Consider the following 22,878-nt stretch of genomic DNA (forward strand, 5'->3'; position numbering starts at 1 on the left):
GCAAGGAGCATATGGCTTTGCCGTTTCTGAAGCCAATATTTTTGCTAAAGGCGTGAACCTCACCGACTCTCTTAGCTGTTGCCAGACTAACCAAGAAAAGTCTTTAAAGTGAGATCTTTAAAAGAAGTCGAGTGTAAGGGGGTCAAACCTGTCACTCATGAGGAACTTCAAAACAACATCTAGATTCCAGGCTGGTGATTCCTGTTGTCGCTCCTTAGAAGTTTCAAATGATCTGAGAAGGTCCTGAAGATCTTTATTATCAGAGAGGTCCAAATTCCTGTGCCTGAAGATGGCCGCTAACATACTCCTGTACCCCTTGATGGTAGAGGAAGAAAAATAGCGTTTTCTTCTCAGGTCTAAAAAGAAGTCAGCAATTTGAGTTACAGAGGTACTGGATGAAGAAATTGAGTTAGTTCTGCACCATTCTCTAAAAACCTCCCACTTGGACTGGTAAACCTTGATGGTAGAAGCTCTCCTTGCTCTAGCGATAGCCCTAGCTGCCTCCTTCGAAAATCCTCTAGCTCTTGTGAGTTTTTCGATAGCCTGAAGGCAGTTAGACGTAGAGCTTGGAGGTTTTGATGGTGTCTTTCTAAGTGAGGTTGTTTGAGAAGATCTACTCTCAATGGGAGGATTCTCGGAATGTCCACCATCCATTCCAGTACCTCTGAGAACCACTCTCTTGAGGGCCAAAAGGGAGCCAAGAGTCAACCTGGTTCCCTCGTGTGACACAAACTTTTGTAACACCTTGTACAGAACTTTGAATGGTGGGAACGCGTACATGTCCAGGTGAGACCAATCCAGCAGGAAAGCGTTTATGTGTGTCGCTTCGAGATCCAGAACTGGGGAGCAGTGTCTCCAACCTTTTTGTTTTCGAGGTTGCGAACAGGTCTATGGACGGACGACCCCAAATCCGCCATAGCTTCTCGCATACCTCTAGATGCAATGTCCACTCCGTGGACAGAACTTGATCCCTCCTGCTGAGGCTGTCTGCCATCACGTTCTTCTCTCCTTGGATGAATCTTGTAAGCAGGGTTACATTTTTTCCTTTGCCCAAACGAGAAGAATCTTTGCAGTCTCGTAAAGTGACCTCGAGTGAGTCCTGCCTTGTTTGGCTATGTAGGCCAATGCTGTGGTGTTGTCGGCGGTGACCTGCACCACTTTGTTCAACACCAACCCTTCGAAACCTTTGAGGGCCAACAGGACTGCCAACAGCTCCTTCTGATTGATGTGGAGGCTCTCCTGATCCCTTGTCCACAGACCTGAGATCTCCAAATTGCCCAGTGTTGCTCCCCACCCCGAGTCGGAGGCGTCGGAACACAATGCAAGGTCTGGGATCCTTTGTTCCAATGAGAGACCTTCCTGAAGCTTGCCCAGGTCGTTCCACCACAGGAGGCACCTTCTTACTGGTTCCGTAAGGGGAAAGCTTTCCGTCTCTAGGCTCTGATTGAGGTGGAATTGAAGAGGCCAGAGATTCAGTTTTCCCAGGGAAACAAATTGTTCCAGTGTGGAGAGGGTTCCCAGCAGACTCATCCACTCTCTTACCGAACAAACTCTTTTCTCTAGAAAAGTACGAAGTTTCAGGAGGGCTTGATGTATCCTTGTAGATGACGGAAAAGCCTGAAAAGCTAGACTCTGAATCTCCATCCCCAATTTTAATGACTCATCCTTTCAGCTTCACCAAAAGTAATACCCTTATAAATAGCGTGGGTTTGTAATTCAGTTACGGAACAAGTACTCATATGGAATCTATGTCCCATACAGTATTGGCAAGATCAACTCTATTCATTGTGCTGTTTTTTATGCAATTCTGTATAAACATGTAAATATTGCATAAGCTATTTTGTACATAAGGGAAGAGTACAGCTATAAATATAGGGGAATACAGAATCAAAGGTCAAATGCTATCCTGTATGTTACAATACTGTATATCTTTTTTTTTATAGTTTAATCTATGCTTCTCAGTGTATTTTACTTTTCCAACTAGGGTTGCACCTTGGTTTATGATGATAAAAGTTCTTACAATACCTACCTTAATCATGTTCATGATTTTTATTGCATAGTCAGCATCTTCTTCACCCATAAATTCGACAAAACCATAACCTTGATGCTGTTGTGTAACTCGGTCTTTCGGCATGTGAACATTCACTACTGGACCTGCTTGAACAAAAAGTTCCCATAGAAGGCCTTCACAAACTTTGTCATCAAGACCACCAACATATATCGTTGCATCTGGGAAAAAAAACAACTTATAAATTCATGTACAAAAATCCTGGGTATAAACACGTTTAAAAAAAGTTACAACTGTGGGGTGAATTTAAAATTTAATAGATTTTGTAGATTATGAAGACAGAATAGCATATGAACAATTCTCACCTAAATTCATCTAAAACATTTTATTTGCATATATTTTTGAGGGCTCTAATCAATAAAACTGACAAATTTCTAAATTATTTGTATTTTTCCTAACATACAAACATGAAAAATTCGAAGATAATTTGTATTTTTCCTAACCATACAAACCTTAGCTATTTACATTGGGTTTACCTTTTAGCGTAGCTGAAATGAAGAAGCCAACAGTTTTTAACGAGGGTTAATTACCCTCACGCTAGTTAGCAGGGGGTAGGGGAAGGGTAGCTTGCTACCCCTCCCCCCCCCCGCACACCGGTGATTTGCTTCACTTCACTTAAAGGTCGGACTTGACTTGGGGGCCAGGGATGGCGGGCAAATATGTGTAAATAGCTAAGGTTTGTATGGTTAGGAAAAATACAAATTATCTTTGAATTTGTCATTTGTTCCGTAACCGAAATAAAAACCACGCTATTTACATTGGATGACTTACCCCTTAGGAAGGGTGGAAAGTCCCCAGCCTTACTGACTTCGGCTTTGCCCGGGGACTCAATCTCTCACTGAGCAGCACTTGAGAGAAGGAGCCCCTGCACCTCACAAGTTCCTTGCTTCGCTAGGAACGAGTGGCCTACATAAGTTGTGTGTGGAGGAAGGTGTGACTCGTCCTATGAAGTTAACCTTGAGACCTTTAGATAGGAATCTAGGATAGGACGTTCCCAATACCACCTCGTCAAGGTATGGGGGACGCAACAGTATTAAGCTTAATACTAGGAGCACAAGGAAGCATGGGTTACCTGCAGAGGTCGAGGTCAGCTATGCGAGGACCAGGATGCTGCTTCCCCAAGAGAGGGGAGAATGAAGAAAGAAGTAAGGGTCAGACATACTCTTTCATTCACGCAGACTAAAACCGGGTAACAACGCCCTCAACCCACTGCTACTTGTCCATAAAGGAGCCTGAGGTTAGACCAGCTGTTGTGCAGCCACCACAGGGCCGATAGAAAACGTATCGAGGCTCCTGTGGGTCACGTCTTGCAGGTAGTGGGCTGTGAAGGTCGTCTGACGCTTCCAGACCCCAGCTTGAAGTACCTGCGTCACAGAGAAGTTTCTCTTGAAGGCCAGGGACGTAGCAACACCCCTGACATCGTGTGCCCTAGGGCGATGTGACGGAGGAGGGTCTGGATTCAAGGCATGGTGGATAACCCTTCGAATCCAAGCTGAGATGGTGTTCCTGGTGACCCTCCTCTTCGTTTTGCCTGTGTTCACAAACAATGCTCGCACTTGAGGACGGACTGCAGCCGTTCTCTCCAAGTAGTGCCTCAGACACCTCACTGGACATAGTAGCAGCTGGTCTGGGTCGCTTGTTACAGAGCGGAGACTCGCAATCCTGAAAGAGTCGAACCGAGGATCCGGCACTCCAGGATTCTGAGTCTTGGCTACAAACTCAGGGACGAACCTGAACGTTACCTCCCCCCATCCCCTTGAATGGGCGATGTCGTACGAGAGACCATGAAGTTCACTAACCCGCTTGGCCGAAGCCAAAGCGAGCAGGAAAGCCGTCTTCCAAGACAGGTGGCGATCGGAGGCCTGGCGTAATGGTTCGAAGGGAGGTCTTTTAAGAGCCCTGAGGACCCGAACCACGTTCCAAGGAGGAGGTCTCACTTCCGACTGGGGGCAGGTAAGCTCATAGCAACGTATGAGTAGAGAGAGTTCTAGCGAGGAAGAAATATCCACGCCTTTCAGCCTGAAGGCCAAGCTTAAGGCTGAGCGATAGCCTTTCACTGCCGAGACAGAAAGGCGCATTTCCTCCCGCAGATAAACGAGGAAGTCCGCTATTGCTGGAATAGTGGCATCGAGTGGAGAGATACCCCTCCCACGACACCAACCACAAAAGACTCTCCACTTCGCCTGGTAGACTCCCTCTGAGGACCTTCGCAGGTGCCGAGACATTCTCTCCGCAACCTGTTGCGAAAAGCCTCTCTCCGTGAGGAGACGCTGGATAGTCTCCAGGCGTGAAGCCGAAGCGAGGCCACGGCCTTGTGAGGGACGTCAGAGTGGGGTTGTCTGAGAAGCTCGTGTCGTGGAGGAAGTTCCCTCGGGAGCTCCGTCAGGAGCTGCAGAAGGTCCGGGAACCATTCCGCGTGATGCCATAGCGGAGCTACCAGAGTCATCGAACAGTTGACCGATAGTCTGGTCCTGTTGAGCACCCTTCTCATCAGACAGAACGGTGGGAAGGCGTACACGTCGATGTTGTCCCACCGTTGCTGGAAAGCATCTTGCTAGAGTGCCTTGGGGTCCGGGACTGGGGAGCAGTACAGAGGCAGCTTGAAATTCAACGCTGTCGCGAACAGGTCCACAGTCGGGGAACCCCACAAAGTCAGGACTTTGTTGGCTATCTGAGGATCCAAAGACCACTCGGTACTCAATATCTGCGAGGCCCTGCTCAGACTCTCGGCGAGCACATTCCTCTTGCCAGGAATGAAGCGAGCTGATAGTATTATCGAGTGGACTTCGGTCCACCTCAGAATCTCTACTGCAAGATGGGATAGCTGCTGCGAAAAAGTGCCTCCCTGCTTGTTGATATAAGCCACTACCGTGGTGTTGTCGCTCATCACCACCACAGAGTGACCCGCCAGGGTCCGTTGGAACTGCTGAAGAGCCAGAAAGACGGGCCTTCAATTCCAGCAGGTTGATGTGCAGGCACTTTTTTTATTCTGACCAAAGGCCTGAGGCGGCCCCCACCCTTCTTTTGACGCGTCCGAAAACAGAGTCAATTCCGGGGGGAGGACGAGAAGACTCACTCCCTTCCGCAGGTTCTCGTCGACCAGCCACCACCGCAAGTCCGTCCGTTCCAAAGATCCTATCGGGATCAGAATGTCCGGGGAATCGGATCCTTGATTCCACCGGGACTTGAGCCGCCACTGCAGGGATCTCATCCTGAGGCGGCTGTTTGGAACCAGACGAGGCAGGGAGGACAGGTGACCTAAGAGACGCAACCACGACTGGGCGGGGAGCTCTTCTCGCCTGAGGAAGGGTTCCGCCACCCTCCTCAGCCTTGCTATCCGGTCGTCTGATGGAAAGGCTTTGTGGAGATTGGTGTCTATCAGCATGCCTAGATAAACCAGTCGTTGGGACGGCTGCAGAGAGGACTTCTCGAGGTTTACCACGATCCCCAGATCCTGGCAAAGACCTAGAAGCCTGTCTCGGTGCCGAAGAAGGGTCGACTCCGAGTTTGCTAGGATCAGCCAGTCGTCCAGATAACGAAGGAGACGAATGCCGTTCCTGTGCGCCCAAGATGAAATCAGGGTGAACACTCTGGTGAACACCTGAGGAGCTGTGGAGAGACCGAAACACAGCACCTTGAACTGGTAGATCTTGTCATCTAGGCAGAATCTTAGGTACTTCCTGGAAGACGGATGGATTGGGATCTGGAAGTACGCGTCCTTTAGATCCAGTGTGCACATGAAGTCTTGTGGTGTCACCGCAAGTCTGACCGTGTCCGCTGTCTCCATGCTGAGCCGGGTTTGCTTGACAAACCCGTTCAGAGGTCGATGACAGGTCTCCAGCCTCCAGACGCCTTCTTTACAAGAAAGAGTCGACTGAAGAAGCCTGAGGAGCCGTCGACGACCTCCTAGAGAGCACCCTTCTTGAGCATGGTCTCGACTTCAGCCCGAACGGCCAGCCCCTTTGCCGACCCCGTGGCATAGGAGCTCAACGACACTGGATTCGCTGTCAGGGGAGGTTGAGATGTTGTGAACGGAACGTGATAGCCTTGGCCGATCACTGAAACCGTCCAAGCATCGGCCCCGTGTTGCTACCACCTGCGGACGCAACGCTGAAGGCATCCCCCTACAGGTGGACACGCAGGGGGACTGCCACCCCTAGGGTTTGCGGCCGCGGCCACTACCCCTAGGAGTCTTGCCTCCCCTGGAGGACTTGCCGCCCCTCTTGACCTTGGCTGGAAAGGGCTGGGGCTTAGACACCACTTTCTTAACTGCCGGTGCCTGCTTCGGAGCCTTACGAGGCTGCTGCTGCTGTTGCGGCGGAGCTGGAGGCTTATAGGGCCGAGCTGTAAGGGCCCTATGGAGGAGGGAGTCCGTGCTAGATTTCCTCCACCTCTCAGCCGTTCGCTCCATATCCTGTGGCTCGAACAGATTCTCCCCAAGAAGGGAAGCATGTCTGAGCCTACACACATCCACGGCGGGGACCTTCGGATGGAATCTCTCGGTCACCGCATCGCGCCGCTTCAACACCGAGTTGGCCCACAGGGTGGTGACCTGGTGCGCCAAGAACTCGATGGAGCGGGTGCCCGACAGTAAGAAGGTCTCCAGGGCCTTCCTATTGGTTTCCTTAGACAAGTCCTCGGAGCGCAATAGGATGCCCAGAGTTCCTAGCCAAAAATCCAACCACGAAGTGGCCTGCATGGCGCACTTCGCGACCTTCTCATGGCTCAGGATCTCCGACGCCGAGAACGACACCTGCCGGGCAGAGAGCTTCTCAAGAGGAACTCCCTTCGCCAGCTCCTCCACGGAGTGATGGAGAGGAAGAGCGAGACTGGACTCACAAAAGATCACAAAATACCTCCTCTGCTGGAGACGAGGAGGAGGGATGAGTTTGTTCCCGGCAGAGGAACGACTGAAGGAGGCAAGAATCGCGAGCTGGGCGTTGGCCCTGGCTCTGGCACTCTTCAGACCCCGAGACCAGGGCAGAGCCGCACTGGACTTAGGGGCTTTCCGAACGTCGAACACTTCGTCCAAGACTGTGTCCTTGCCTTCTCGGGGGGGCGGTCACGGGGTCCATGAACCCGTTGAGTTGCCTCATCAGGCTCAGGACCTGCCAGAAGGCCTGTTCAGACTCCTGCTGATCTCCTCCTTGCGGGCTGGCAGCTAAGTCTACTGTCCCCGGAATCTCTTCCTGGGGTGAAGCGTGGAGGTTCCCCGGGGAGCCGCGGGTTCCTGGCGAATCCTCGAAGATGATTTCGGGATGGTCTTGGAGTCCTTGGGTTCCCTCCTGGGAGGGATACGGGATCCCAACAAAGAGGTTCGAAGAGCCCCTTCCGCACGAGACGATTCTCCTCCATGAAGAGAAGGCTCCCCCCTTGGTGCTGAGGGGAAGACTATCGCTTCACTGGACTCACCCGAGAACGGAAAAGCATCGTCCACGGGAGAAGGAGAAAACGCTCGAGCAGGGGAAGGGGCCTTCCCGACAGACCTCTTAGGAACCAACTTCTCCCTGGGGGAAGTCACCACGAAGTCCACTCCTCTCTTTCTCTTCAGCGTAGGTGAGGCAGCCGTTGGTTTGTTACCCTGATCGGCGAGTGCTGGTTTCATTACCCTCACTAACGCCCGCATCAGAGGACCAAACCAAGTCTGTTGTTCCACGGGCACAGAGTCCGAAATCCTCGCTGGAGGAAAAAGGATCGGGCGATCCTTCGAAGTGGACACCACTGGACCTGCCTGAAAAGGAAAGGGGGAAGAAAGACGCACTGACCTCTCTGAAGTGTCTTCCTTGTCCTGCACAACAGTCCTGCGTTTTGCTGGAGGCGATCCAGAGTGCTGTCTGGGAACACGCGTTCCTGCTGCTATCACTGGCTACAAAATTCGGCGCGAACGGTGGTTGCGCGCAGGCGAGTGGGCACGAGGGCGTACAGGCGAACGAGAGCGTGGGCGAGCCGGTAAACGAATGCGTTGGCGCGATGGCGAGGGAACGCGTTGCCGCTCGGGCGAGTGAGAACGTTCCGAAGATCGCTGGCGACGTTGGTCAGGAGACATGTAGCGCGAGGGAGAGCGATTGCGAGCAGGCGATCGGTAATGCGCTGGCGAACGCTGGTGCGCAGGCGAGCGATGGCGCGTTGGCGAGTGATAGCGCGTAGGACGCGCAGGCGAACGATCGCGCGAGGGCGAGCTAGCAGAGGGCGAACCATGTCCTTCTAGAATCTCTGGGCGACGGCGCGTTGGAGACCGCATGTGCGCAGGCGATCCGGAGATCGCTGATGTTCAGGTGATCGCTGACGCGTAGGAGAACGCTGACGAGCAGGCAATTGTTGAATTGTCTGTGAACGCTGGCGAGCTGGTGATCACTGGCGAGCAAGAGGGCGACGCGTGAAATCCTGTGAAGGAACAGTTGGCGCGGCGCGCTCACGAACAGGAACATGAAGAGCGTAGGCACTTGGGCGAACATGTGCTTTAGAAACACGCTCTGGAGAACGCGGGCGATGTTGTGCAGGAACAAGCTGAGGATCGCGAGAGCGCTCAGGAGACTGATGGCACGCAGGGCGCCCAACAGGGACTGCAGGATATTCAGAGACCACAGGGGAGCGCTGGCGAGCAAGAGGGCGATGATCCTCAAAAGAGTGCTGACGAACAGGAGAGCGCTGACGATCAAAAGAGCGCTGATGAGCAGGAGAGCGCCTGTGCACTAACACTGCAGAAGGTCGAGCAGGGGAACGCTGGAGCGCTCTTCAGGAACAACAGGTAGAAGGATGTCCTCAGGAGAGCGCTGGCGAGAAGGAGGGCGAACAGCAGGAGAGCGCCGGCGAACAGGTGAGCGCTGACGAGCAGGAGAGCACTGACGAGTAGGAGAGCGCTGACGAGCAGGAGAGCGCCTGTGCGCTAACACTGCACGTGTAAGGGAAGAATCCCTTTGCCCCGAAGGGACCGTTGCCCGTCGGGTGACGAGGTCAGGTTGCTTCACATCTGCCCCAGAAGGTGAAGTTCTAGCAGGAGTAGGAGACCTATCCCCAGAGAGGTCTAATGAAGCTGGAGCTGTAGGCTGTTTACGACAAGGAGAGTCCCCTTCGGAAGAAGAAGATCCAAAAAGGCGCCTCTTAACACCCTTATAAGGAGATGGGAGGCCCTTGTGACGCAGCGGACGGTGAGCCTTACGGCAAAGGCGGCCACGAGGAAGATCATCAGGACCATCAGTCCTCCGAAGGGGAGTCTCAGTCAAGGCACTCCCCTTAGAGGGAAGCTGGACAGCAGACGAGCCCATAGGACTCCCTTCCCCCTTCGAAGGATGTACGGAAGGGGGAGGAGAGCCGTCAGCAAAAACATCCCAAACTGCACCTGCAGAGGATTGCCCCGCCCCGTCGGAGGCCTCTGCCACCACGACGTCGACGATAGACAGAGGGTCTACCTCTGCTATCACCGGCGACTGCTTAACGGCAGCCCCCAACTGGACAAGGTCAATCAGGGCAACCCTGGAGGGCAAGCCATTAAGCCCCAGGGAAGCCCAAATCTGTAAAAAATCATCATTAGACAGTGATTCATCAATAACCTCCCCCGGAGGAGGAGGGGGAACCGCCCCACTATGGGAGGCGACGCCCTCTCCCCCCACCCAAGGTCGGGAAACAGAACTAGGGCCTGCGCTACCACTCGGCCGACTCTCCTTAGGAGCCGAACGAGGGGGAGCTTCAGAGGAGGTTTGGGCGGCAAAAGAAGAGTCCCGAGAACCTTCCTCCTTCAAGGCAACCCCAGAAGGAGAACGGTCCCTCTTGGACTTCTTCTTACGCCGGCGGCCAAACCTCTCCCACTGGGAGGCAGACCACTCCCTGCACTCACTACACATATTTTCCTGATCACACCGTCGGCCTCGACACTGCGGGTAAAGGGTGTGAGGATCCGTATCCGTGGCCGACATAAAGGTACCACAAGGGCGGCCGGCAATTCCAGGGCACGTACGCATAGCAATAATAAAGGTGGTCAACTTCTAACACACAGACCGAAAGTAGTAGGAGTCCCGCCCTCGCTAAAATAGTTGTCCTATGCACAATTAGAGGCATACAGAAGTGGTTTGTTTGTGATACACAATTAGAGGCATGCAGAAGTGGTTTATTTGTGATACTTGTAATGTAGCTAGTCTTAATATGACAAATTTGTAGATAATTTGTATTTTTCCTAACTATACAAATGTTAGCTATTTATTAGGGGTTATACTTTTGGCGGAGCTGATTTGACGAGCCATTAAAATTTAGCGAGGGTTAACTACCCACACCACTAGTTAGCGGGGGTAGGGGTGTAGCTTGCTACCACTCCTGTTCACACACCTGTGATTTAGTCACTTTGCTTGGAGGTAGGACTTCAAGGGGGAGAGGGATGGTGGGCAAGTTTGTATAAATAGCTAAAGTTTGTATAGATAAGAAAAATACAAATTATCTGCGAATTTGTCATTTGTTCCGTAACTGGAATACAAACCACACTATTTATTAGGGGTGACTCACCCATTAGGAAGGGTGGACGTCCCTGCCAATCTGGCTTTTGGCTTTGCCCGGGGGCTCCTTATCTGAGTATGTTAGTACTCAAAAATAAGGAGTCCCTTCCCTCGCTAAAACTTTGCTACGCAAGGTCCGCGGCCTACACTAGCTGTGTGTTGAGACATGCAGAAGTGTGACTGTCTAGGTAAAGTTATTCTGGGTCTTTGTAGAAAACACCTGATGTAACCAAGACTTTCCCAATACCACCTCGCCAGGGTATGGGGACACAACAGTATTAGCTTAATACTAGGTACACAAGGGAGCATGGTTTACCTGCAGTGGTTTGAGGTCAGCTTATGCAGAGAACACAGGATGCTGCTTTCCCCATGGGAGGGAAGGATGAAGAAAAGAATAAGAGTCAGTCAAATTTTTTCATTCACGCAGACTAAAACTGGGTAACAATGTCCTCAACCTTCTGCTACTTGTCCAATAAGGAGCTTGAGGTATACAACCAGCTGTTGTGCAGCCACCACAGGACCAATAGAGATCGTATCAAGTTCCTTTGGGTTACGTCTTGCAGGAGAAAGGCTGTGAAAGTCCCCTGGAGCATTCATACCCTTTCTTGTAAAATCTACGTCGCAGAGTAATCTGCTTAGAAGGGCCATGGGCATAGCTATGCCCCTGACATTGTGAGTCGACATGTTGGGTGAGGATCTGGATTCAGGGCATAATTGGTGATTGTGAATCCAACAGAGATGATGTTTTGGTGATCCTCCTTTTGTCTCTCCCAGTGCTGATGACAAGAGAAGGGACCCAGGTGGGCTGTTGCCTTTCTCTTAAGGTAGAGCCTCATACCTTACCCCGGGTACAGTAACAGATGATCTGGATCGTCAGTTACCGAGTGGAGACTTGTGTAGGATCCGTCACCTCTGGAGATTGTGTCTGGCGACATACTCGGGGACGAAACTGAATGTTGCCTTTCCCCCTTCTCATTAATGGGCGATGTCGAACGAGAGACCACGAAGTTCCTTGACTCGTATGGCTGCTGTCAAAGTGTGTAGGAACACTGCCTTGTAAACCAGGTGAAAATTTGTTGCCTGGTGAAGTGGAACATAAGGAGGTCTCCTTAGAGACCGGAGATTTTGAACCATGTTCCGAGAGGAAGGTCTCAATTCCGACTGGGAAAAGGCAAGTTGTAAGTCCATATGAGTTACGAAAGATCTAGCGATGAGAGGATGTCCTTTCCTTTCAGTTTGAAGGCGAGGCTCTAAGTTGAGTGATTGTCTTTACCTTTTGAAACTGAAAAAGGGGGTCTTGCATATACTTGAGGATTCCGCTATTCCTGGAATAGAGGTATCAAGTGGAGAGAGATACTTTCCCATGACACCAACCACAGAAGACGTTATACTGCCTGGTAGACTGATGCTGAGGAATTCCTCAGATATCTAGACAACCATTTTGCAACTTATTGCAAAAAGCCTCTGTGAGAGAGGAGGTACTGGGTAGTCTCCAGGCGTACAATCATAGCAAAGCTATAGCTTGTGGTAGATGTCGAAGTGTCGTTGTCTGTAATGTGGAGAGGGTTCTCTTGGAGAGACTATCAGGAGCTGCAGAAGTTTTGGAAACCGTTCTGCGTAATGCCATAGCAGAGCTATGAGAGCCCTTGAGAGGCTGACCGATCTTCTAGCCTTCTTGAGTGCTCTTCTCCTGACAAAACAGGGACGAGACGTAAACTTCATTGTTGTACCCACCGGTGTTGGCATGTTTCTTGCCAGAGAGCCTTGGGGTCTAGGACTGGGGAGCAACGGAAACCTGAGGTTCAGGGGCGTTAAGAACAGATCCCTAGTTGGAGAACCCCGTAAAGTCGGTACTTTGTCGGCTACAAGGTGATCCAAAGACCATTCGGTACACTTTATCTAAGATGCTGTGCACAGATTGTCGGCGAGCACATTCCTCTAGTCTGGAATGAAGGGCTGATAGTGGTAACGAACGGACTTTGGCCCATCTTAGTACTGTATTTATACTGCTAGATGGGAAAAGGCTGCGAGCAAGTTCCTTCTAGCTTGTCGCTGTGAGCCTCTATGTGGAGTGTGGTGTTGTCGCTCATCACATCACTGAGTTGCCTGTTAGGAACTGATGAGGCTGCTGAAGGACCGGAAAGTTGGCCTTCATCTCTTAGGAGATTTAAGTGAAGGTACTTTCGGACTCTGTCCAGAGGGCTGAGGTCGTGTGGTGCAGCACTATTTCCCTCCTCTCTTCTTTTGATGTGTCTAAAGCACAGTATCAAGTTCGAGAGGTGGGGAAGGATGAGAAGGTTATACCACTCCGCAGACTCTCGACTGACACCCATCCCTTGAGGTTCGTCCAAACTTCTGGTACCTGGGGGTCAGAATGTCTAGGGGATCGAAGGCCTGATTCCAATCGGACTCAAGTCACTCTGGGATGGGTGTTCTTCTCATTTTGAGAAAGTTTGAGGAGATTAATATCTAGAATCATTCCCAGATACACCAGTCTTCTGAGAGGGAAGTAGGGAAGACTTCCACAGGTTTGCCTTGATCACTGGATCTTGGTAAAAAAGACTTCAGAAGTTCCGGTGCTAATGCAAAGTTGCCACCAAGTCTGCTAAAGTCAGTCAGTCGTCCAGAAACGGAGGAGACAGAAGCCAATCCTGCGAAACCAGGATAGGTGTAGTGCTACGTCTAGCCACAGTCTGCAAACCACTACAACAAGAAATGCTCTTTCGTCAGTCGAAGTGGGCGATTAAGGCTAATAGGCACGTTAGCATACCTATTAGGAGGCTCTTTGAACCCTTCTGGGAAGGGTATTAACCTGCCGCTAATGGTGGAAGTGGTTAGAGGCGGAGGTGTTGGGACATTTGATCGCTATTCCAGTAGCTTTACTCATGAATCACACGTGGAAATCGCTGATTTGTGCGTGAAATCCCGAGATTCAGATGCGAAATCGCGAGTTTCGCGTGATAACGGGCGCAATTAACGAGTAGATGTGCTCTTCTCTCAAGCACCAGGAGCCGAACTGGAAGGTGGAAGCCCTATAAATTCCTGTTTCTCTAGAGAACTGTCTACGCCAGACACAGTAGGCAGTGAGGGGTCTCTGAACAGGGAAAACCCGGAGCATAGGATGTTGGAGAGCATCACCTAGGCGGATGCTTTGCTAAAGCACCCCACGCAGCAAAAGGCACTGGGGGTAGCTTAGCAGGACGCCTGTCTATGGAGTGTTCCGTTGCAAAATTAAGTTCGGTCCGAGGTCGTTTAGGTAAGTGACGAGTTGAGGAGCAACGCGTGGATGGAATGCGCGTACGCTTATCTCTTCCTTTTGGTGAGGAATGTCTAGATCGTGATCGTGAATGCGCAGTTCCCAATTGTGGACGTTTTGTTCGTGATCGTGAGCGTCTAGCCCTCGATCGAGAATGGCGTGAACGTCCCGAGTGGCTAGCTCGCAAACGCGGGCATCGGACTCGTGATCATGAGCGTCTAGCCCCTAATCGTGAACAGTGCCCTCGCGAGCGCGAACGTTGCCCTCATGAACGCAAGCGTCATCCTCGTGATCTAGAACGCGAACGTCATCCTCGTGATCTAGAACGCGAGCGTCATCCTCGTGATCTAGAACGCGAGCGTCCACACCTAGATCTAGACTGTCTTGCTTGTGATCGTGATGACCACGATCACGAGACTTTTCCTCAAGAAGAGATATGTCTTCTAAGAGAGCGTTGAGACCATCGATCTCATGAGCGTGAAGCTCTAGAGCAAGAATGCCTTCTAGAAAATGAGCATTAAGATCACAATGACCTGCGATTTTTATAATGATATAAGAAGACGAGTGTCCCGAAGGATGAGTCTTGTCCTCGAGCGCCACTGGTAGGAGCGCTGGTCTCGTGAAGATCATTACCAACAGCCAGAGGATTCCTGTGGGGAGAAACATAAGGCTGAAGGTTAAGAGACGATGAGGTCCCAGGATGGCGATCAAGAACCTTGTCAGCTGGAGGCCGTTGGAGAGGGATCCTTCCCGGCACCGCGCTGAAGGAGTCAAAGTAATACTTCCTTAGTATGGGGTGCAAAAACTCCTAAGCAGCCACGACGGCAACACGTCTGCAAGAGAAAATGGCTGCAGGGAGGATCGAGGTGGAAGTTGCTAATCTAGGGGAAGCCACTAATCTCCCAACACCCCAAAGTTGCCAAGGTGTTATTTAGTCTGTGCTGCTACTCAACCGCCCTCCAGAAGAAATCGTGCAAGAAGGGGCTCTAAAAGAGGTTTGAGAATGCGGGAAGAAGAAGAACGCACTTTCTTTGCCTAAGAGGGAGAGAGATCGCGTTTCGCCTTCTTCTTATGCCGTCCAAACTTCTCTCACAGGGAGGCAGACCACTCCCTGCACTCGGTGCAGGGCATACCCTGCTCGCAGCGAAGCCCTCTACACGTTGGACACGAGTGCGAGTCGGTATCCTTTTAAGACACGAAGGTAGTGCACACAGCACCCTCGCGGCCATGACTCGTACGCATGACGGTGTCAAGAAGTACAATCACACCTGAAAAGAAAAAGCAAAAAATTACAAAGTCCAATGACAGCCTTTGGAGGAGAGAAAAGATATGTCCGCTCTCTACAAGCCAAAAGAAAAAAGTGACGTAGCTCACAGCTGTGAGAGTATATACAGGCAGCTGAGTACCCCCAGCCTACCCACTCAAGTGGTTAGGCAGGGTTGCCACCTCCCATTTTTAGTCTAATGCCTACCTTCCAGCTTCGCCAAAAGATACTCCACAATAAATAATTCAAAGTTTGTTAGTATGGGAACAACTAATGATGTATTGAAACAAGGTTCCAATTTGTTTTTTACGATGGTAAGTAGCCCTTACTACCCCTCACGGGAGTGCATTCACCTGTGAGGTTAACACATGCAACTGGCAAAGCGAACAACCTTAATCGGCAGTAGTAACTCTCTTGCCCGCATGCGGGTATGTCAAATCGTAACTTCCCTGATTCAGGGTGGTAAGTGCTCGTACACAAGGCAGAGTAGTGTGAACATGTTTCCGTGTGTAAGCACCCCCAAGGTAGCTCATGGAATCGTTTGCGGGAATGATGTGTATGCGACACCATTGCTCAAAAGGAATTGATCATTGACCAGCAGTAGCATTGTGAAGATGTTCGTAAGCATGTGTGTGGCCATAATGAAGACATGCAACTAGTAAAGCAATCAGTCCTTCATCTGTCCACCTGTCCGCCTTAGCACACCTATAAGCGAATACTTGTTTGCTATCATTCTTAAATGTAAGCAAGAGGTGATTCAATCCGATTGGGAATAGAGGTTTGACAGAATAACCTATTCCTTTTCTTCACTAATTGCCGGTTCATCTTATCCGCCTCAAAATAAAAAGTTGTCCCTTGAAAAGAAGATACGGCTGAATGTAGTTCGTTGGGAAATGTGTAAAATTTTTACTACTTCTAAAATAGATTTCCTTTATGAAATAGGATTGTGATACCTTGTTAGGAGAGAAGCGGGTTGTTAAGCAAACATGGGGTAAGAATTCGACAGTCTACTGGAGGTGAAAGGGGGCAATGACCACCACCCCTTAGGTATGTAGGTAAGGACATGGTATGTAGGCTTGGTTATGTGGGGAAGTTAAGGTTGAGTGTTCTTGTGCAGAGGTTTTGCAGATCGATGGACACGTGTTTTGTAGTACAACAGCCACGGTTTACAAACAAATACAAAATGCGAAAGAAATTCCCATCTTCTATGCACACGAGAGGACCTTTCTGTCGCTATACAAAGGCTCCTACCATACAATTAGACTGGAACACTGTATATTTTAAGTCGTTTTGATCGTACGTAAGTGATGACGACACCTAGCGAATATGTATATCTTTTCACATGTAGTAGTTGACCCATCATAAATCAAAATTATGGATTTCCACCAAGTACCATTACAAAAAAAAACCTTGAAAACACAACAAAATACACTGTCTTATTCCCTACAAACCAATTATTGCACTGTTCTTTAATTTTACCATGATTCCCTACCCAAAATCCCAGTTCCCAATGGCCTCCCCCAAAATTGGGGTTATTACTGTTACGGATGCGACATTTTCTACTAAAATACATGCATTTCCTGTGGAAAAAAAGCCAATTTTCTTAGAAAATAACACTTATTTTCAGCGCAAATAAAAAATAAAATTAGTGATATATCAATATGTATCAGCCGATAATGGGGAGCACCCAGTGGGAACCAAGACTTTAGGGGGGTAGGGAAATAAACTGGGAAAACGGTAGTGTTTATACATGTATGGGTTAGGTAGTAAAGCTCGGGAAAGGGTGATTTTCCAAAATATTTATGGCCATCAATTGATAAAACATATGATAGCGGGTAGGAAAAATTTAAGGTTTATGTATTTGGCTGGACATTAAAGTACCGGTAGTGAAGTGTAGCCTACAGAAAGCTTGGTCATGAAAGATATCCTAAGGTGGTGACAATAATCCTATGCTATGCATTATACGGGACACCTTCGCACTATATAGCTAAAGCTCTTGAAGGATTTTACCTTGATTTCTTTCAGCTATGGGGCCTGCAGCCATGATGTCACTTCACTTTTAATTACAACATTAGTTTAAATAAACAAATGCATCAAGCCGTGGCTTTCTCATTCGCCGCTGACTCCTTCTTCTTCACTTCAGTTCAGTTCAGTAAATTCGCCTTTCCATCGGCACCTCCTAGGTGTTCTTCTTTATTCTAATTATTTTATTTTCTTCTCTCTTTTTTTTTTTACATTTGATAAATATATTCTTTTCTTTCCTCTATTCCCTCTTTCTTAAACAGTACGTTTCCTATTATCTTCTTTTCTTCTTCGTACGGCTGCTGTAATTCTACTATTTTCCTTCTCTTCTTTCAAATCCAATTGAGTTGTGACTTGTGACTGAGTGTTGACTGCTGACATTGACAAATAGCGTCAATCATAGGCTACTACTAAAATGTATAAATTATTACACAGATGAATTCAACACTAAGGAATCAGAAATGGTAATGAGGACAACGTTGAATATGATAGACTTAAAATAAAATTACAGAAACAGGTATTATTATTATTATTATTATCATTATTATTATTATTATTATTATTATTATTATTATTATTATTATTATTATTATTATTATTATCATTATTATTATTATTATTATTATTATTGTTGTTGTTGTTGTTGTTGTTATTATTATTATCATTATTATTATTATTATTATTATTATTATTATTATTACTTACTAAGCTACAATCCTAGTTGGAAAAGCAGGATGCTATAAGTCCAAGGGCCCCAAAAGGGAAAATAGCCCATTGAAGAAAGGAAACATGGAAAAATAGATTAAATTAAAATAAGTATTTCCAATATAAACTATAAAATCTTCAACAAAACAAGAAGAAGAGAACTAAGATAGAATAGTGTGCCTGAGTGTACCCTCAAGCAAGAAAACTCTAATTCAAGACAGTGGAAGACCATGCTTGGTACAGAGCTTATGGCACTACCAAAGACTAGAGATCAAAGGTTTGATTTTGGAGTGTCCTTCTGCTAGAAAAGCTGCTTACCATAGCTAAAGAGTCTTTTCTACCCTTGCCAAGAGGAAAGTGGCCACTGAACAATTACATTGCAGTAGTTAACCCCTTGAGAGAAGAATAATTGTTTGGTAATCTCAGTGCTGTCAGGTGTATGAGGACAGAGGAGAATCTGTAGATAATAGGCCTGACTATTAGATGTAGCCTATGTGTAGGCAAAGGGAAAATGAACCGTAGCCAGAGAGAAGGATCCAATGTAGTACTGTCTGGCAAGTCAAAGGACCCCATAACTCTCTAGCGGTAGTATCTCAGTGGGTGGCTGGTGTTGTATGATGCCTTGCAGAATAGGCTACATGTGTAAAACCCTAACTGATAACTTTGTGTACCCCACCTAGCGGCTCATAAAGTAGTTGATTTCCTGTCCTCTAGGTTTAGTGTTTGTCTTCAGTTCCTGTCTCCCCTAAAATGTAATATGGTGGCAGCGAGTGAGTGATTTACATGCCAAACGAACTATAAATGTGTAAATAAGATCCCAGCCATCTTTCTCGACGACTTAGAGGCCCTGCCATCACGCCTAGCCACTGTGGCAGACCATCAACCACCCCAGATCCTGGACCACGCGAGTTTTATGGATGCCGCCATCTTAAAAAACCTGAACACTTGGCTTCAGTGACCTTTCTATACTTGTGTTTACCTGTGAACTGTGACAATCTTACTCCCTGAAGATGGGGAATGATGACCCAGGTGCGGTAGGGGGCAACCCAGCATATGTATTCACAAATGACTTGATGGGCATAAAGCCACCCAGCTTTGATTGGCAAGGTTCCAACTTGCCACATTCATTCAAAACTTTCAGAAGATATTGCGAACTGATCCTTGCCACTCCCACCTACACTTGCAAACAGGGGCCAGAGATAGTAAACTACATACTCCTCTGGATGGGGCCTCAAGTGGTAGAGATTTTTGACAACTGGACTCACCTCACGGATGAGCAACGTTCCAGTCCGACCGATGTGTGGGAAGCGTTTGTTAACTACTTCGAGCCTAAGTCAAACTTCAGGCTCGCCCGTTTCCAGCTGCGCAAACTCATACAGCGGCAGGAGGAGCCGATTGACAGCTATATCAACCGTCTCAAGGTGCAGGCTCAACGATGCAATTTTGAAGGAAACAACCTTGAAGATAACCTCATCGACCAGGTTATCAAAGATACAGCACATGTCGCAGTAAGAAAAAAGCTCTTGGACTAAGATTCGAAACAACTCACGCTTGACAAAGCAATCGATCTTGCGAGAACTTTTGAGGCAACGCAGGCCCAGCTATAACAATTGGGGCACATTAACAAATCCATCGACTCCCTTCAGAAGGCGAAGTCGAGACACAAGAGCCGTCCGAAAGCAAAAAACTGTTTTTTCTGTGGCGGAAAACCGCATGACCGCAAGGACTGTCCCGCCGTAGACGATATGTGTAAACTGTGTTCGAAAACCGGTCACTGGGCAAAGGCTTGTCAAAACACTAAGCGAGTCCGTTCTAAGTCTAGTGTACGCTCCAAACCTCAGAGCAGCCGATCGCAGTCAAGCGCAAATGCGAACCAATCACAGCCAAAGCCGCAACAGCGATTCGACCGCCAATTTAGCACCGTGAATACGTACAACCTGAGCAGTGACTTTGAAAGCATGTCTTTCAACGCAGTGAACAATGATGCCAACAGATCGGAAGCTTACGCATCGCTAAAAATCGAGCCGTACCCTGATCGCACGACAAACTTGCGCGGGAAGTTCGACACCGGTGCGCAGAGTAACATCCTTCCACTCAGGACATTCCGTAACATATTCCCTCACTATGTCAACTTGGATGGCATCCCGACATCTACAACTCCTTCCAAGACGACATTCACCGCCTACAATGGAACCGTCATCCGCCAGCACAGTACCCTCGTACTGCCGTGCAAATTTGCCAAAAATAAATGGGGGAACTGTGAGTTCTATGTGGCCGAGACCGATGGTCCTGTTATTTTTGGTCTACCCATGTGCACGAAACTCGGTCTAATCACGCTTAACTGTGCCGTTACTCAATCCGACAGCAGTGTGCGTTATACCACATTGGAAGACATGAAAAGTCACTTCCCTGACCGGTTTGAGGGTATCGGTAAATTCAGTTCTGAGCAGAAACTAACGCTGAAGGATGACGCAAACTCAGTAAGACACCCGCCGAGACGAGCGCCCATTCAACTACGCGAACAGATCAAAAGCGAACTCGATCGTATGGTGGGTCTAGAAGTAATCCGTCCCGTAGCAGAACCCACCGATTGGGTGTCCAGTATTACATATGTGACAAAACCTGATGGATCTCTCAGAATATGCTTGGATCCAAAGACCTCAACAGTGCTCTAAAGAGAGGTCAACACCACACGCCGACTGTGGAAGAACTAACACATGTTTTTGCTGGTGCAACAGTTTTTAGCAAGCTCGATGCAAAGCATGGCTACTGGTGCATCCCACTCGACCATGACAGCCAGCTGCTGACCACATTCAACAGCCCATTCGGGAGGTACTGCTTCCGAAGGCTCCCCTTTGGACTCAACGTAAGTCAGGATCTGTTTCAGCGAGCGATAGACGAGATCTTGCAGGGGCTACCCGGCGTTGTGTCGATTGCAGATGATATTATTGTATACGCATCCACACCAGCAGAGCATTCCGAGAGACTATCCACACTTTTCAATCGAGCTAGAGAGAGAGGACTCGTGTTTAACCCCGCGAAATGCGCGATATCCATGTTAGAGGTACAATTCTTTGGCAACATCTATTCCAAAAGTGGAGTCCGACCTGACCCAGTCAAGGTCCAAGCCATCGCTCAGCTCAAAGCGCCGACTTCCATCAGTGAACTACAATCGTTCCTCGGAATGGCGAACCATCTGGCACCGTTCGTACCCAACCTAAGTGACCACACCGCCCCGCTGCGCAAGTTACTTCAAAAGGACATTGATTTCCAGTGGCATCCTGAACACGACGAAGCCTTCATGTCCGTAAAACAGCTTATCTGCCAAGCAGGATCTCTCACTTACTTTGACCCGTCAAAGCCGTCTGTAATCCAAGTAGACGCGAGTCAAGAAGCCTTTGGTGCGGCACTACTTCAAGATGGCCGACCTATCGCTTTTGCATCGAAAAATCTTACAGACACCGAAATGCGCTACGCCAACATTGAACGTGAACTATTGGCATGCGTCTTCGGTGCCGAACGTTTCCATACATATATTTACGGCAAACCATTTGTCATCGAGTCTGATCACAAACCACTCGAAATGATCAGTAAGAAGAACTTAACTGCCGCCCCAGCACGGCTGCAACGGATGTTCTTGCGTCTTCAGCGCTACGATTACGATATAAAATACAGACCCGGGAGGGAGATGACTTTGCCCGACAGCTTATCGCGACTCCCAAAACACGGCACCGACAAGCCGATAGACTTGAATATCAAAGTGTGCTATGTACAGTTCAGCAACAACAAGCTAGCGGAACTCGGAGGCGCAACAGCTAGTGACGACGAACTCGTACTACTGCAGAAGTATATCATCAGCGGATTTCCCGAGAAGCAGAGAGACTTGCCTACCGAGATCCGTAAATATTGGCCATATTGCGACGAACTCAGTATCAAAAATGGTCTTACGATCAAGGGTGAACAGCTCATAGTCCCGGAAAGTCTGCGTACACAGTACCTCGAAACTATTCATGAAGGTCACCAAGGCATCACGCGATGTCAGGCCCGTGCGCGGATGTGTTTATTCTGGCCAGGTATTAACCTCGATATCGAACAACTCGTCAATCAGTGCCAACAATGCCAGACATTCCAAGCCTCACAACCCAAGGAGCCCATGGAAGCCATCACTCTAAACCTCCTGAACCAACCGTGGCACACCCTTGGCATGGACTTGTTTACCGTAAATGACCGGAACTATGTGATTATCGCCGACTACTACTCCAAGATCCCTGTCATTCACCAACTAAGTGTTGACTCAACAAGCAGAACAGTCGCTCAGCTGACTAGCAGCACATTCTCGTTATTCGGTATACCCAGTACGATCATCACCGATAATGGCTCGCAGTTTATCGGACAACCCTTCTAAGATTTGCTCAAATCGTACAACGTTACGCATATAAGCAGCTTCCCGTTACATCCGAAATCCCATGGATTTATTGAGCGTGCTATCCGTAGCATGAAGGCACTTATCCGTAAATCTGCAGAGGACACAGATAGGGCAATGTTAGCCTACCGTACGACACCCCTCGGTCCTCAGCTCCCGTCACCCGCGGAAATTCTCTTCCGACGGAAGCTACAAACAACCCTGCCCGCATGCAACCGCACACCTAGCGATAACAAGTTTGAGGAATATCAAGCAAGTAGGCAGGAAGCGAGCCAAGAACGATACAATGAACACAGCAAGGAGTTGCCTGAACTCCTACCGAACCAACCTATCTTCTACCAGGACGCCGCTCGCAAAACGTGGTCTCCCGGTACCGTCATTGGATATGGCCCAGAGCCAAGATCTTACACCATCACTTGTGACAACACCGGCCGAGCTCTACGTCGAAATTGTGTGCTCTTGCGTCTGCGTCATGTCACATTCTTCGATTCCCCGAGTAGCCCTGCTTGGCTCGGAAACACCACTGAGGATGACGCATGGCCAACGGAACCGCAAACTCTTCCCCGAGACAACAGCAGCTCAGACCATCCCCGCTGGAAATGTCGCCACACCGTCTAAGGTTTCGCCAGCTCGAACTCGGGGCCGAACATCAGCAAC

General features: G+C 48.9%; 2 protein-coding genes across 2 annotated transcripts in view; one reads left to right on the forward strand and one right to left on the reverse strand.

Annotated features, from left to right (window-relative positions):
- Spx (Spliceosomal protein on the X) overlaps positions 1 to 17,243 on the reverse strand; it is a 75,050-nt gene extending 57,807 nt beyond the window's left edge. Inside the window, exons 1-2 of the mRNA XM_068355143.1 lie at positions 17,082 to 17,243; positions 2,030 to 2,229 (exon numbers count right to left, since the gene is read on the reverse strand). Coding sequence (XP_068211244.1) covers positions 2,030 to 2,229; positions 17,082 to 17,115 — 234 coding nt within the window. The 5' untranslated portion in view covers positions 17,116 to 17,243. The remainder of the gene's footprint in view (positions 1 to 2,029; positions 2,230 to 17,081) is intronic.
- Positions 17,244 to 19,543: 2,300 nt separating this feature from the next.
- LOC137624726 (uncharacterized) lies at positions 19,544 to 20,473 on the forward strand. Its single transcript, XM_068355678.1, has one exon. It carries the CDS (start codon positions 19,544 to 19,546, stop codon positions 20,471 to 20,473), a length of 930 nt encoding a protein of 309 aa, XP_068211779.1.
- The last annotated feature ends 2,405 nt before the right edge of the window (positions 20,474 to 22,878 follow it).

The sequence above is a fragment of the Palaemon carinicauda genome, chromosome 31, assembly GCF_036898095.1.
Source record: "Palaemon carinicauda isolate YSFRI2023 chromosome 31, ASM3689809v2, whole genome shotgun sequence".
Taxonomy (NCBI): Eukaryota; Metazoa; Arthropoda; class Malacostraca; order Decapoda; family Palaemonidae; genus Palaemon; species Palaemon carinicauda.

Coding starts and splice junctions, on each gene's coding strand:
- LOC137624726 (XM_068355678.1), top strand. CDS start 19,544: ATGTGTAAACTGTGTTCGAAAACCGGTCACTGGGCAAAGGCTTGTCAA.